General features: G+C 41.1%; 1 protein-coding gene across 1 annotated transcript in view; it reads left to right on the top strand.

The window, feature by feature from the left end:
- The window catches only part of LOC147748151 (uncharacterized), a 648,568-nt gene that overhangs the window by 348,375 nt on the left and 285,178 nt on the right, over window positions 1-15,015 (top strand). The window contains exons 8-11 of the mRNA XM_086959041.1: window positions 1,265-1,420; window positions 5,234-5,281; window positions 6,926-6,967; window positions 11,873-11,935. Coding sequence (XP_086815167.1) covers window positions 1,265-1,420; window positions 5,234-5,281; window positions 6,926-6,967; window positions 11,873-11,935 — 309 coding nt within the window. The remainder of the gene's footprint in view (window positions 1-1,264; window positions 1,421-5,233; window positions 5,282-6,925; window positions 6,968-11,872; window positions 11,936-15,015) is intronic.

The raw sequence follows: 15,015 nt of genomic DNA on the forward strand, positions 1-15,015 counted from the left end.
TCCTATGAAGAAGACTAACACTACCTAAAAGATAGATATAAACCATGCCCTGTGATTTGAGGACATAGGCGAAAAACATATTTGAATGCTGTTGAATTTGCTTCCACCCATATCAGACCTGGTAATGAGGAATTATCAGCCCATTCACTCTTGCCCAGTAGAGCGTTGCCATCATGGCCACCATTAACCCCTTAAGCGCTGCCGTCGGCCAACGGTCGCTCCGAGCACTACCTTGCCAGTGCTGCGCACGACCGTTGGCCGACAGGACCGCACTCGTTATTCGAACGTTCAGCACTGGGCGCTGAACGTTCGATGCTTCAAAGGGGTTAAGTAAGCGGTGGCCGACTAAGCCCCAACATAAGTAAGGATTACGGAGTAGACTTTTGCATGATTGACAGACATCTCAGCCCATTGCACAGGATCAGATGCAATCGTTTGTCATCCCGACACATATAAGCAACTGCAGCATACAACAGTGTAACGTTACCTGTGATTGAAAAGACTACAATGTAATCAAATTAACTACAAATTGTCCATTGAACAATTTCAAACCAGTGATTGTAGTTTGCACGTTCTTAGTCAAAGTTGTAAAGTTAAGATCCCAATATTGGTGGGATTGAGAACTATTCTCAGACAATTGTATGTCCTAATCGCTCTATTGTTGTCCTCCAGATACTCAGCGTCAAAAATGCGCTTTTCCTACCAAACCTCAGAATTTGTGTTTTACCCATATCGGTATTTAAATGTTTTTTAGTATTCTTTGTGGCTACTAACATTTCAGTAATTCTCTGCTGCCTTTCAAGCAGGCTTTGGCCAGCACAGGTAAGAGCGGTGGGGTGGGACAAGGGGCGGGCGGGGTGGGGGAGAAGTCGACAATCTACTTGATTGGTAAAATTAAATAAAAAACTAAATAAAACCACTTACCTTTCGGTTGCCACATTGCCAACTCGGCAATGCAACGAGTGCAAGGTAAGTGTTTTTTTATTTATTTTTTCATTTCATTTTACCTATCTGGTCATCTATCGGCTTCCTTCCTACCGCCCGACATTGCCTGCTTTTCGAGTTCAATAATGTGATGTGGTATAAAACAGCTTAACCAAAAAAAAAGTCAGAATTTAATGATCATCATGAATGTGTTTAATGAGAAAAAGTTTCAAAACAATTATAAAGGTCCACTATTTTCAAGTATTTTTAAAAGTAAACATGTTTTCTGAAAGGCACCAGGAAGCTAAAGTCTTGTTTAACTTTTCTGTTCATGACACAGGAGGTATTCGAAGAGTACGTAACTGGTGAGGAACAAGCTGGTGGCCAGAAAGGAGATGAAGATGAGTATGAGATACAGGAGTATGATGACAATGAGGAAGATAATGACAGGTTTGGTCCTGTCGAACGAGGGCAGGTGGAAACCCAGGAAGCACCGGTAAGTGTGCAGTTGTGTTTCCAAAGCCACCACAGGGAGCTGCACAGATATTCTGTAGTTCACAGAATCCCTGATCGAATGGAGACGATGTACAGTATTAAATCTCCAATACGGACTCTCCGCATCCCTATACACAGGCATCCACTGTAGGTTCCCTGCCTACTCCTAGTCACATTAAGGGCAACATTAACCAATCATATCTAATTGCACATTGGTATCCCACACTACAGCGTCAGTGTTTTGATGATGCTGTGAGCAGATCAGGGAAGAGTAAACATTATTGAGGGGGGCAATAGGTGGTGTACATCCTCCCTTTGGTACTTGGTGGTGGCAGTTTAAAGGATTATCATGTGTGGGTAGGATAACCTGACAGTTTCCTAGCAACAGGAGGATGCTTGATGAGTAGCATGGGCAGGACATTGCTGGTACTGTGCGCAAGGTGGGGTGTAGTTGCCTGAAGTCAGAGTGTGTTAAGCGAGGAGGAGCCAGTTATGTACAGGAGTGCCTATGAGGATGAAGCATCCAGAGAAGTTCACGTTTATCTACTCCAGGGGTATTCCTTTAGAAGAGAACACCAGGATTGGGCTGTCCAAGAGTAGGACATGTGAGAATTGGGTCAATAGTGAGCAACTTGTTGTTATTCTGATTTAGAAGCCTATTTTCCACCCTTCTGAAGGTCAGTAATGTCATGTTCCATTACAACAGAGCACCATAGACAACCGAAGAGGAGAAGTAAGTGGCAGGCATGTCATGTCACCACTGTAGGATTAATTCCCCTGCGGGTGGGTCAGGGCACCATGGAGTCATTTGCCAGGAACTGGAAAATCACTGCATAGACCCAGAGACTATGCACTCTCCAACCCATGAGAAAGTGGCACTAGCATCAGGGAGTGCTGCAAGACCAGGTGTGAGGTCAGCTTTTGTTATAGTGTGAGTGAGAAAAAATCTATGGGAAATTTGCTAAGCTCATTGTCCTATTTCAGTTATGTTTTGATGCAACTAAGGCTTACTTCATGTATGGATGCTCACATCTTGCAGTCATAGATGGGTTTTGGAAGCTTGCTTTGGCCACATCCGAAGAAAGAGATCCTTAAACTTTTTCCTATGGCAGTGAATCACAAACCCAGTTGTGTAGAAATAAAGTATGTGTACATAGTTCCGATATCTGTGATCAACGAGGAAGAATTAGGATTCAGCTACTAAACTACTATACCTCTAAAATCCATGTGGAGACACAAAAGGAATATTACTTGACTGCATGAATGGGCCATTGCTAAATATCATACTGTGTGTCAGCAGGGGTTGCATCATCTTCAGTTCATCCTATGGCATCTGAGAAAAACTTCCTTCCCAATGGCCATTATTGAAATGAGGGAGGATGGCAGAGACATGTGGATAATATGGAGCTATGAGTTTTCTTCATATGGAGGAACAAATATGTTGCAGTGTGTGTGAGGGCAGGGCTTTGTGAGATACAAATGTGAGGGGTCTCTAAAAGGGGCATGGCCTATGTCATTAAGGGCGTGGCTTAACCACACAACCTGCATTTCTGTGATTCCCATAGTGTGTCAGCCGAACTGTATTTTGGTTCCTCTGAGCTTTGTTGTTGCATCTACAAATGTAACAAAACAACTGACCTATATGTAAAACAGCCAGAACTGTTTGCTTTGTAAGTGCGAGTTAACTGTTTAAGATAAGTGAATAACTTTTTTGTGAATAATATTACAAATAGTTATATTCTGAAATTGAGAGACTGTGAATTAAACATTACTGAGGCCTGTGGAGGAGTAGTGATCTTCAAATTGGCTCATTCACTCTAATTATATACACTCTGTGTTAGACATGCATGCTCTTTTTAACTCCAAATCTCCATCATCTGCTATCTTACACCGTATCTCTTTTCTAATCAGCACCCTCTTATCACTTCTTTTGAATGGACTTCCTTACATCTTCTTCATTTCACCACACTCCAAACACACAGCACACTCACTCTCTTGTATGCACTGCATTTTCTTTTACTTTTGCCTTGTCAATGTTTAGGCAACTGTATACCTCCTTCAAACACATTTGCACATAACAACTGCAATTGGAACACAATACCATTGTTCTGTGCCTTCTACAGAGATGTCAAAGATTGAATGACCATGTGTCCTGAATACTTTTTATATAAATATTTGTATTAGCATTTGCTACATACAACATACAACATGCCCCCCCCCCACACCCTCGATTGACGTGCTCAGACCATCAGCCTCAGAATAAGGATAGAGTGCCAGTTAAGGTTAGCATTTCCCTATTAACTGATGGGCTCTTCATTCCTCTATGGATTCCAGATCCTCTCAAATTTGCGAGGGCAGACAAAGGCTTTTTATACCAACTCTTCCATCTTCATACACTAGTCCATGTGCACTGTGGGCGCAATGGAGCTGCCCATCGTTTGACACAGGGCCTCTAAGAACCTCACACTACCTTTAGCCTCAACTCCAGATCTCTTAATTGTGACTTGTTATAAACACCTGGAGGTAACTTGGTTCAAAGTATGCGCTATCGAGAGTAGTATGCTGCACAAAATAAATACAGACACCCAGCATCCTAGAAATAGCCAACACTATTAGGGAATACAATATTAAAGTAAAATATGTAGAATATGTTAAATATATATGAGAACTAAATCTCTGATGTGGATTGTCCTAACATTTATTACATTCATTGTTTAGAAATAGATTAGTGTTTTTGATGGCAAAAGGTTAGGGACATGAACAGACAGCCCAATAGAGACTCAATTCAATGTCCATTTTTAATTACTACCGGGTCTCAGGCCCGGAGGAACCCAGCCCACTTAAAGCCCTGGGTGAAGGCACACTCACAGTGGCATATAATAAAGCTGCGTGAGAATAATATGCCAGTTTTTCGGCCCCAACCAGAGTGTGCAGAGCAAGTTGTATTAGTTAATTTTGTCATTGCCATATGAGAATGATTTAAAATATATATTTTACTGGTGCTTCAAATAATACTTATTCAGAGCATGTAAAGTTGTGTCTAATTCTAAGAACATTAGCAAAAAAACAGTTGTTTTAGGCACGTTGGGTAAGGAGTTTTGATCGACCACAAGTCTGAACTACAGTACTAACTACAATCTCACTACTGGTTATTACTAATAAGTAATTATATATAAAAAATGCTTAATATACTCTTTTTCTGCATGTTCCCATACAAATGTAGGTTTTATCTGTTTTTGAGGTGGACAACAATGTTCAAGCATTGCCTTAGCCTTTACATATATTTAGCAAAATCCTAAATATAGGTTATTAGCACAAACAAGCACCAAACTTGTGTTTCCCACTGTTGCTACATCATAGCAGTAAATAACCAGATTTAATATCTAGTTTTCAGGATAGTGCGAGTCAGGCATAGTAAAAGCTTTGTGCATTATACATATCTAATGTGCACGTGACATATTAGAGTGGGCTCAATCCAGTGTGTGCTGAGTCCCCCACAATGACCACTATGGTTCCTCTACAACTACCCCTATTATTATTAAGTGATCCTGTTTTACATAAATTACACTGGAACAGAGCCAAAACTCGGCATATCACAATTTCTTTGATTCACAACTTTGCTGAATAAGAGCCCTAGTCGGTAGTAGATGTGTGAGCTGAACGTTTGGAACAGAAGACCTTTGTAGCAAATTTTAGGAAATGTAGCAAAATGTGGCTGAGATAGGAGTTCCGCCATTCCATTTAAAATATAAGACCAATTGCACTCAATGCCTATCAGCATTGTTGATATTCATTCTACTCATTATCATTGCAGGAAACCAGCATGAAAGGAGAGAAGGGTGAGCCTGCGATGGTAGAGCCTGTAAGTATTCCAAAAACCGCCGAAAGAAGGGGTTCTCCCTTTTTCAATTAGATCTTATTTTTTTAATAGATTTCTCATTAAATGCTTTTCTTATTTTCAATATAGTGTTTGCTATTAGTTAACATATAGCTTTGAACCTACTTAGTTTTTTTTAAAACTTTTTTTTAGTTATTCTCATACTTTCCTCACTGGGGAACCAATTCTCTACTAATTTTGGAGGATGAGGGGGGCTCCCCATTCCCACTCTGGATACATACTCCTGTCACTGGCAAATCTCCAACTGAATCTAGGGTGGGAATGCGCCTGCTATTTGTTTGTGGGTGTTCATCCACAACATGCCCCTGTGGCAGATTTACTCCTCCAGCAGTAGTGGCACTGTTTACATGCCAGCATTCACAAGTGAAAAGTCAGGATTTCCAATACATTGCTATGAATTTGTACTCATCATCATCAATAACCTTTATTTGGCCATCAAACCATAAAAGTGCAAGGTACATATATACAGCCCAGTAAAATTTAGATATGTTAAAAACTTCATTACACATAAAAACACAGAAGTAACTAAAAATGTATTTGAATTTGTCATCATAAAAGAGGGTGCTTGCTTATTTAAGTACAACCCATGTGTAGACATGCCTTTATGACTCAGGGCCCTACTGCTTCCATCTACAGCACGTCTACTGACCCTATTTTGCCTTGATTAGCTACTTGTTGAGTGAATTGTATTTTCTAACTTAGTTCTTGGGAAAAAGTTCACAGTTTCCCCTCCTTTTTAGGAGTACTGTACTACTGAAAATGTGTGCTGTGTTTATTTTCTCAAGAATTTGACTGTGTCAGATAAGCCCCTTTCTTTCCCCGCCCCACCTGCTGCTTCCATCCTGAATATACAAATAACAATGTATATTTCATTAATCGAATAGTTTTTGCATTAGGGCTTCTGCAGGCATTTGGCCATGCTGCCACAGAGCTCACCGATCCCTGATGTAAGATGCCATCTGGCAATGAGTGGCACAAATAATACATCTTTCTGTGCATTTTACAGAAAGGATTTCACTGCTTCTGCCCTCTGACAATTCATTATGCAGCTGAAACAAATATAACCACTGTAACAGGGCTAAAACCACCGCAGACATTGCTATGCCAACACAACATAAACACAGAAAAAAATGTAGAGATGCAGTCCAGATAAACATTTATTTCACATAAAGAAATGGAAATTCAAACCCATGTATGGAAAAAGTTAAAGGTCTTCCTGCTGATCTCAAGCATTAAATAAAATGTTAGTAAGAAAGGCTCTCAAATATTAAATTTTTTAGAAATAAAGGTTTGAGAATTGTATGTCCTATAGTGGTTTTTCATTATAAGTCAGTGCCTAAAATCGTTTATTGTTTACTTTATATAAGAAAGTTGACATACTTATAAGGAAGGGAAGTGAGCTGCATTAATGAGTGCAATTAAACAGCAAAAATGGAAAATGATTACAAGAAATCTGTGAGAACAAATCCAAACAGCCACCTTTAGCAGAGTCAAGTTGTTCTGATGTTCCATCTTGTGACCTCAGGTAGACAATGAACTTTGTAAGGTTTGCCATTGTAAATGTTCGTTTTTGTGTTTAATTAACTGCATCTCTTTTTCTTACTATAGGGAATGAGGATTTATGGTCCCCCAGGGTTTCCAGGATATCCAGTAAGTACATTTTTTGGTAAATGCAACCTTTTTCCAAATCGCACATTTGGTTCATCCCAGGCAAATCGATTTCAGACTGTTCTCTAATAAGACTATATAGTGAAAGAACAGAAGTCCACTTTTAGAACAGGAGACCCACTTGGTGCTGCTAAAATGACTCTATTGACTACAGGTTGTTCTGTCCCTACAATCTAGTCACAAATCGTCGCTGGTCGTCTCAGGTAAGATAAGGGGTTGGTGAGAAATATTTTTCCAATGAAGAAACAATATCATCTGAAAAATGTAGAAATGTGCTGACTTCTAATCAGAATAAATATCAAACACGTATATGGCTGAGATACCCGCCACCCCCTCTCAACACAATCCCCAAGGATGGGAAACCGGAAACAGTTCTGAAGTCTTTGGAAGACGGGAGGGAGTAACCCTCCCGGCCGTATTTATTAAAATATGAAACAAAATTAAAACATTAAATAAACAGTTTCATATTATGTACAATTTCATTACCACATTGCGATGTTTGGCTAACCTTAACATATTCTCTAATACAAAGGTTCTCCTAGCCGAACTAACATCCTACAAAACATTTACTTGAAATTTTGAAATTGTACATCCTAACGTTTAAGGGCCAACGGCAAGGTCGTAACCGGTGTCAAGATCCCTAACCCAGAAATATCGCCCTCACTTGTGAGGGGCGGCCCAGAGGCGTACCTCAAGTGCAATTACCAATTTCCCTTGACTTGACGGGGGCCCCAATAAAACTCGACGCCACTTAGAGGTCGTACGTATCACATCTGAGATCTTCATCATGGGCATTTAATTAGTTACATCTCTATCACTGAAAATGGACTAAAATAAATGTCTAAACTGCAGGTCAATCAGACAAAAAGTATTTTTCCTCATGGCTAGAATTACAATCCTCTAAAACTGTCATGTACTTCATATCTTTACTAGACCAGCAATACATTCTTTTTCTGAAAGCCATACTGTTTTGATGGCGCCACAACTTTAAACATATATTTCACTCTATCGCCAGGGAATACAGTAGATTGCCTGATCTTGTCTTTAATGAGTCCCTTTGGAACCTGTGATTTTGGACTATCAGGCTCACCGCCTTAATAAATGCCAGTTGCTCCTATATGCCTGAAGTTTCATTCCATTCACTGTCCTGTTGGCCCCAACAGGGATACAATTCTGCCTCCACTGGCTATCATTAATAAATGCTTTGTTCACAGTGTCTGTCTGTTTTCCTCTATTTCCTTCTCATTTTTACAGAAGATAAAAGGAGTTTGATTCCTTACCTTATTTTCATCAATAAAAATTGACATCTTTTTTCAAAGTCAAAAACTGAACAAACTGTTCACAGGAATTAGGAATTTTACGTATTATTATATCAAGGGGGAGTGAGTTGGTAAAAAAAAAGGTTAAAATTTAATTCCACACATTCATTTTAAGGGCAGTCCAAAATCCTATAATTATAGTAATTTCAAGACATATTTCTTATTCAGTTATCAACTGAAGCAAGATCCGGAAACAGATTGCGTCACAAAAATGCAGGTAGTTTTATACCTACAACCACACATCAATGTACGACTGAAAGAATTCACTAATACATTGATTCAAATATACATGAATATGTATCTGGAAACATAGCTGAAATAATTAGAATATTTAATATTAAATAACTTTAAAGCCATCTGAAGGTGTGGGGGAAAGTAAACACCAAAGGAAAAGTGGAACAATTCACTTTTATCTGACGAGTACAAAATCTCAAACAAATGGAATATAAAACGAAATACTCGAAAACTTGTTGAAATATAAGGCCCACATGTTTTTCAGCCCTGCTCATGTTTTACTTGTCTAAGACAGAAATTCATCATGCTTAAAAAGATTTATATTGTTATTAATTGCGGGATATAGTGCTTTTGTTGTTCAGAGCTCAGCATGATGTTAGACAGTGGCAGAATTATTTTATTTTTAAAGAAGGTATAAGCCATATTTCGTTGATAAATCTGTCACTTGCCAGAGTCCTTGACGTTTTCTATTGGTAATTCAAAGAACTGAAAAATTGAAAAACCTTTGTTACCTTGATGACCGTTGTATAACTTTTAGGGCCTGCTTTAGAGTTTGGCGGGCAGCCTGCCCACCCACCCACCAGGTCAGCACAGTCTTTGGCCTTTGTATCTTTTAGGGAGTGACTGCCTGCTGTATTTAGAGATTCCAGCCAAGTCTGGATCTCTGTGCCTTCTGCAGAACTACCACCACTCCACTTTAAGCATGGACGCTTGGCCAAGTAGACTCCATATTTCATGCATCTGCACAGCAAAGGTCTGTGTGAAAAAAACGCAGGGGCATATTACCAAGCGATAGCGTTAATTATCGCTATTGCTTGGTTAAAGATAAAAAATTATCGCCGAGCTGCGGTGATTTTTATCGCAGATAAACCTTGGTATTACCAAGGTTTAGCGCAAATGCGATAAAAATTGGCAATAATGCATGAATATCGCTGAAAAGTCAGCGATATTCATGCATTACCGAGCTAATGCTCTTAGCCATGTTATCCACCTACCATTGGATAACATGGTTAAGAACTGCTCCGGGGCAGGTGTTAGCTTTTGGAGATATTCCCGCTTAGCACGAATATCTCCAAAAGTTGGTAATAGGAGATAGAGATGTTAGCGACTGTTTCCAGTCGCTAACATCTTGGCACGCCCACTTTGCATGTCATTAGTGATAAATATCACTGACATGCAAAGCGGGGCCCAAGATGGTCGCTATCTCCTACTAGCTGTCGCTAAGTGGTGTTAGCGACAGCTAGGTAATAGGGAGATAATGTTATCTCCGCTTTCTTGACTTTTAAAGCCCAAAAAGCGGAGATAAACCCCCTTGATAATACGCCCCTCAGTTATTAAAAATAAACAAAAATAACTAGGCTGATGAGTTTTCCACCAGTTTGTGCGGATAATTTTCCTAATTTCTTGTCTGGGACTGCCACATTTTCTACTTAGCTCTCCAATGGGAAACATGTACTTCAAAACAACTGCCCTTAATAGGGTGAGTAGTCGGGTACACATTGACCAACTGTCGCTCAAAGACTTCCACCAAGCAAGATGATCCACCCCCACCAGAAACCTGGGGCTGCAACTGACTCTAGAGAGGGAGAATCTCAAGTGTGGCAGGTGGGGCATTTAAATCAGCAGTTGACATGCAAATGCCAGACCAGGGCTTTACCTTGTATAATTACTGACTGATAGTATGCACCTGCATGGAGAATCGAGGGATAAAGACAGAGGAGAGGGCAAAACATCCCCTACATTTATGGAACATTCCAGTGGAGATGGAGTGTCAAGACAAGTATAGGCAGAGAGTAATGAATGATCCTATTATGGTCTAGTAAGTCAGAAGGACTGCCAACAATATTTCAGCACAGAGGCTGCATGTCGGGTTATTTATTCTCAAAAGGACAATCAATGCTTAAGATTAAAAAAAAAAAACATTTACTTTGATCGATCCCTGACCTGGAAATCACTGGGCGTAAAAATACACTTGGGCGGCCGTTTCATTTTCCTAGCAGAAAAAGTGCGCGTGAGCAGGCCCATCAACCATCCCACAGAGAGCGTGATGCTTGATGGTCGGTTCTCAGGTCCGATGCGGGTCTCTGGAGGCGCGCTGCTTCATTCCACGCAAAATACATTCACTTTTGCAGAATTCTCAAATTCATCAAAATCAAACGGTGAAGACTTTTGGGACCAATTCCTTTCGTTTCGCAATGACACTATGGGTTGTATACAGTTTGAATTATTATTATTGATCAGAAACCACCAGCAGTGACTTCCATCACCGCACAGAATGATCACCCAATTGTATGTGCTGTCCTTCAACAACAAGGTACTCCTTTGTTTAGTCTATTGAGGGAGCACAAATATAGTATTTCAATTGAAGGAGTCCCACATTTTCAGTGAATTATTTAAGACAATGGAAGGCATAATTAATATGTTTAGGGCTCCTGGTATTAAGATATTTATCTGTTAGGGATTTCCATTGTAAATTATCCATATTTATTTTATGCTCTTTACATCTGTAGTTATCCTACTTAGTATACATTTTGTGGGGGAAATGAACCTGATACTAATATGGTTCCACATTCAACTGATTAAGATACCCTTGCAACTGGACATCTCATTGGTTTTAGCACTACAGGAAGTCCCATATAAAGCATCATTTGCATACAAGACACCCATATGCCATTCACATTTTAGTCCTCGTGCACTTTGAAACTGTGCACTTGCCATTGGATGCCGCGTGGGTTTTAGTGCGATAAGAAGCCACATATCAAACATAACTCATACGCAAACACTAATATGACATTCACATTTTAGTACCCATGTACATTGAAACTGTTTAAAACTTCAGTAGAAAAACTGGTCCATTCATTCTCTTATACGTCATACCACACACCTGTTGGCCTAGCAGTCACGTCTGACAGCATAAAATACATAACAGAAACAAAATAATGTGTCTGTAGCTAAAAGCTTCAGTAAACACGGAAAATCCGAAGTCTCAATAATGATGTATACCTGTCCACCGCTGCAAATGTTACTGCACTGGTAGGTCGATGCACATTTTTGGGAATCTCAACACAAAAAAGGGATTCATAGAAAGAAATTAATTGTATGTAATTTGTGGCCTCAGCTCAACTTCGAGAATGAAAGGTGCGGCATTTTAAGCAAACATTCTGAGGCATTTTTAATGATGCACATACGAATAAATACTATTCTAAACCAGTAGTTTGGGGCAGCACACTCTTGCAGGTAGAACGAAGGAGTGTGATTTTTCATACTCATTAACCCCAGCATAATCAGAGGTTGCCCCCAGTCGCTTCATCTGTGAATTTCCTTTTCTCAATAGGGTGAACCAGGAATTCCCGGACCCACTGGAATTCCAGGACCTCCTGGTGATCCTGGAGAAAGGGTAAGTACATCTTTTGTTTTTTGAGTTTCAATGCATTTCCTTTTTTTGTACAGCTGTTACTCTGTTCTCTCAGCACTCCCAATGTCGTTGAACGCGGGGCAAACGTGGTGGACACCTTATAAACACCTGCTTTCGGTCAAATGGAGAAGAAATGAATAGAATCGACGTCATTTGGTTCCACAGCAGACAAGTAGGCCTCGTGTCCTGGTTCTACAGAAGATGTTAAACCTCATATGTGCCCTGTCTCGGCTAGAAGTGTCAAAACTGGGCAGAGTGTGAGGTTAAAAATCTATTAACCGTAACAAGCTGTTTAGTTTTTGAATGCCAACTAGTGTCATGGAACACATAGAGCTTCCTGGCCAACTCTGGAAAATGTGTAAAAACCCACAACAGACTTTTTCAGCCTAATTCATGAAGCCCGATTCGGCTCGCAAAGGGCCAGATTCGGAGAATCTGGCCCTTTGCGAGTGAGATTTTTGCATTTGGGATTCATCATCCCAAATGCAAAAATCGGTAATTGCGTTTTCGCAAATTTGCGATGGATTACATTTAAGGAATCTCTATTTGAGATTCCTTAAATGCAATTCATCATCCATTTTAAAATTGCGAAATCGCAATTTCGGGCCACTATTTACCGCGAGGTCAAACCTCGTGGTAAATAGCGATAACTCAGCAAAATGCTTTTAAAAGCATTTTTCTGAGTTGCATGTTGCACACACACATGTCCTTTGGACATGTGTGTGCGCAACCCCTGTTCATATTAGCATTTAAGGGGTTCTACACAGGGGCGGATTGGCAAGGCGGGCATTCGGGAATGGGCCAAAGGGCCGGTGCCTCAGTGCCCTCTGTGGGCCGTTTTTTTCTCCTCTGTCCCAGTCCACAGAGAGTGGACTAGGAAAGGGGAGAAAAAAAACGGCCCACAGAGTGCACGGAGACAGAGACTGAGAAAATGAAAGCAGCCTCGCTGTGCAGCCGGACAGCGATTGTCAGCTGTGCCCTCTCCTTCACCCCTGCCCTGCCAAGCAATCAAGCTGAGGCTGGGCTGGGGAGGGGTGATTGTTTGCAAGAATCGGCCTCCCTGGGGGCCAGGTGTTTCTCAGGCCTTTGAGCCATTTGCACCTCGGCCCCCTGGTGCCCATGCAGACCAGAAACGGTGTTAGTCTTAGCACCTCGCCCACAGCCCTTCACATTCAGGGCATAGTGGGCGAGGAAGAATGGGTCTTGCTGTGGGGGCCAGGTGATGTTTGGAATTTTTTTATTTTATTTATTTATTTATGCGATTTTATATAGCGCGGACTATACCCGAAGGTGTCAGAGCGCTTCACACAAGGAACAGCAATAATACATGAGGAGAAAAATTACAAGTGGACAAATTACAAAAGCAAACGTTAAGTTACATGAATCAAAAGTGACAATAGTGAGCAACCAAAATACATGAGGTAGCAATCGGTACAATACAAGAGGAAAAAGTGATATGTGTGCAGGTTACAAAAGCGTACAAAGTACAAGTAGAGGTATAATACTGCAATAAATGGCAGACACTCCAGCACAAGAACAAACGTTACGTAGGCAATGGTGGCACTTGTGCAAGTATCTAAAGTAAACAAAAGTGAGAGGTAGCATACAGTGTGATACCAGAGAAAAGTGACGTGTGCAAGTTACAAAAGGGTACCATACACAGGTACAAGGGTAATACTACAGTAAATGGTAAACACTCAAACTGCCAGAACACACTGGGAAGGCACTTCCCATGCACCAGCTTCACCTCAGCCTCCCCCCTGGCTACCTGGCTACCTTGGATGACCCAGAAAGCTGTGTTTTGTGCTCCCCTGCCAGGACATTTTCGCGAGGCCTGGAGGGCTGATTAATTTACTAATTGCAGGGGCCTTACCTGTTCATGTGCTCCTGAGCTGAAGGTCTGGGGAGGGCTAAGTAGGTTAGTAATAGCAGGGGCTTTCCTGCTTTTCAGGTGCTCCTGTGCTGGAGGGCTGGAATAATTTTGTGACAGAAAGGGGCCTTGCTATTTTTTTTAGTTGCTCAGCATGTAGGCCATTGGCACCTTTGCCCTGTGTCCTGTGCAAGAACTGTATCCTCCCACTTTCATTCCTTGTCTGTGCAAATAGTGTTTCATGAAAGGGCACGCCCCTTGAATGTGGGCCACGCCCCTTAAATATGGGCCACGCCTCTTGAATGTGGGCCACTTTTTTCGTCAGTGCCCGGGCCGAATTGTGATCCCAATCCGACCCTGGTGCTACAGGGTGTCCTTTGGACACCCCTAGCACCCTTTCAATCGCTATCTTATTTGCGATTAGCTAATTGCTAATCGCAAATAAGGAATACTCCCCATTCATTCCTATGGGCCTTTTGGCCCATAGGAATGAATGGGGAGTTATTCCTTATTTGCGATTAGCAATTTGTTAATCGCAAATAAGGAATTAGTAGGAATCAATTTTTTTTTGCATATTCCTACATCAATCCCGTTTTGCGAGTCCTTAATAGCGATTCGCTATTAATCGCTATTAGGGGCTCGCAAAACGGGAGTATGATGAATCAGGCTGTAAGTCTCTGTCCCCGTAATGAGACCTGAAGGGATTCGGGGGTGAAGGAAAAATATCTAAGACTTGCCAGGTGTGCTAATTTAACTTTTATCCAATCTGTGACCAGTCAAATTCCCATGGCTTGCATTCAGCACTGTTACTGTGTACAAAAATAGCACACAGTCTAAAAGACTTCTGCAACACCCTAGAGGTGTTGACAATGCTTAATATGTGCCAGTGGTTGCAGGTGGGGCTCATCGGCGCTTGTTTCTGGGAACCTGCAATTATTTTTCCCTCATCAGACTCTGACCCAGAGCAAGAGAGAGAAAAACACAAAAGGGGGAAAGAGAGAGGAAGAGAAAGAAGGAAACACAGTGATAAAGGGAGTAAGCAGGAACCTGCAAGAATAAGGTAAAGGAACAAGGAGTGTATGGTCATGGATTAAAGAGGCATGAAGTGGAACCAACACTACGAAGTCTTGTTATTCGGCATGCCAGTCAAGGGCTTCTGTGGAATATTTTGGGCACCAGCACTTATTCTTTC

This window comes from Lissotriton vulgaris, chromosome 1_1, assembly GCF_964263255.1.
Source record: "Lissotriton vulgaris chromosome 1_1, aLisVul1.2, whole genome shotgun sequence".
NCBI classification, from domain to species: domain Eukaryota; kingdom Metazoa; phylum Chordata; class Amphibia; order Caudata; family Salamandridae; genus Lissotriton; species Lissotriton vulgaris.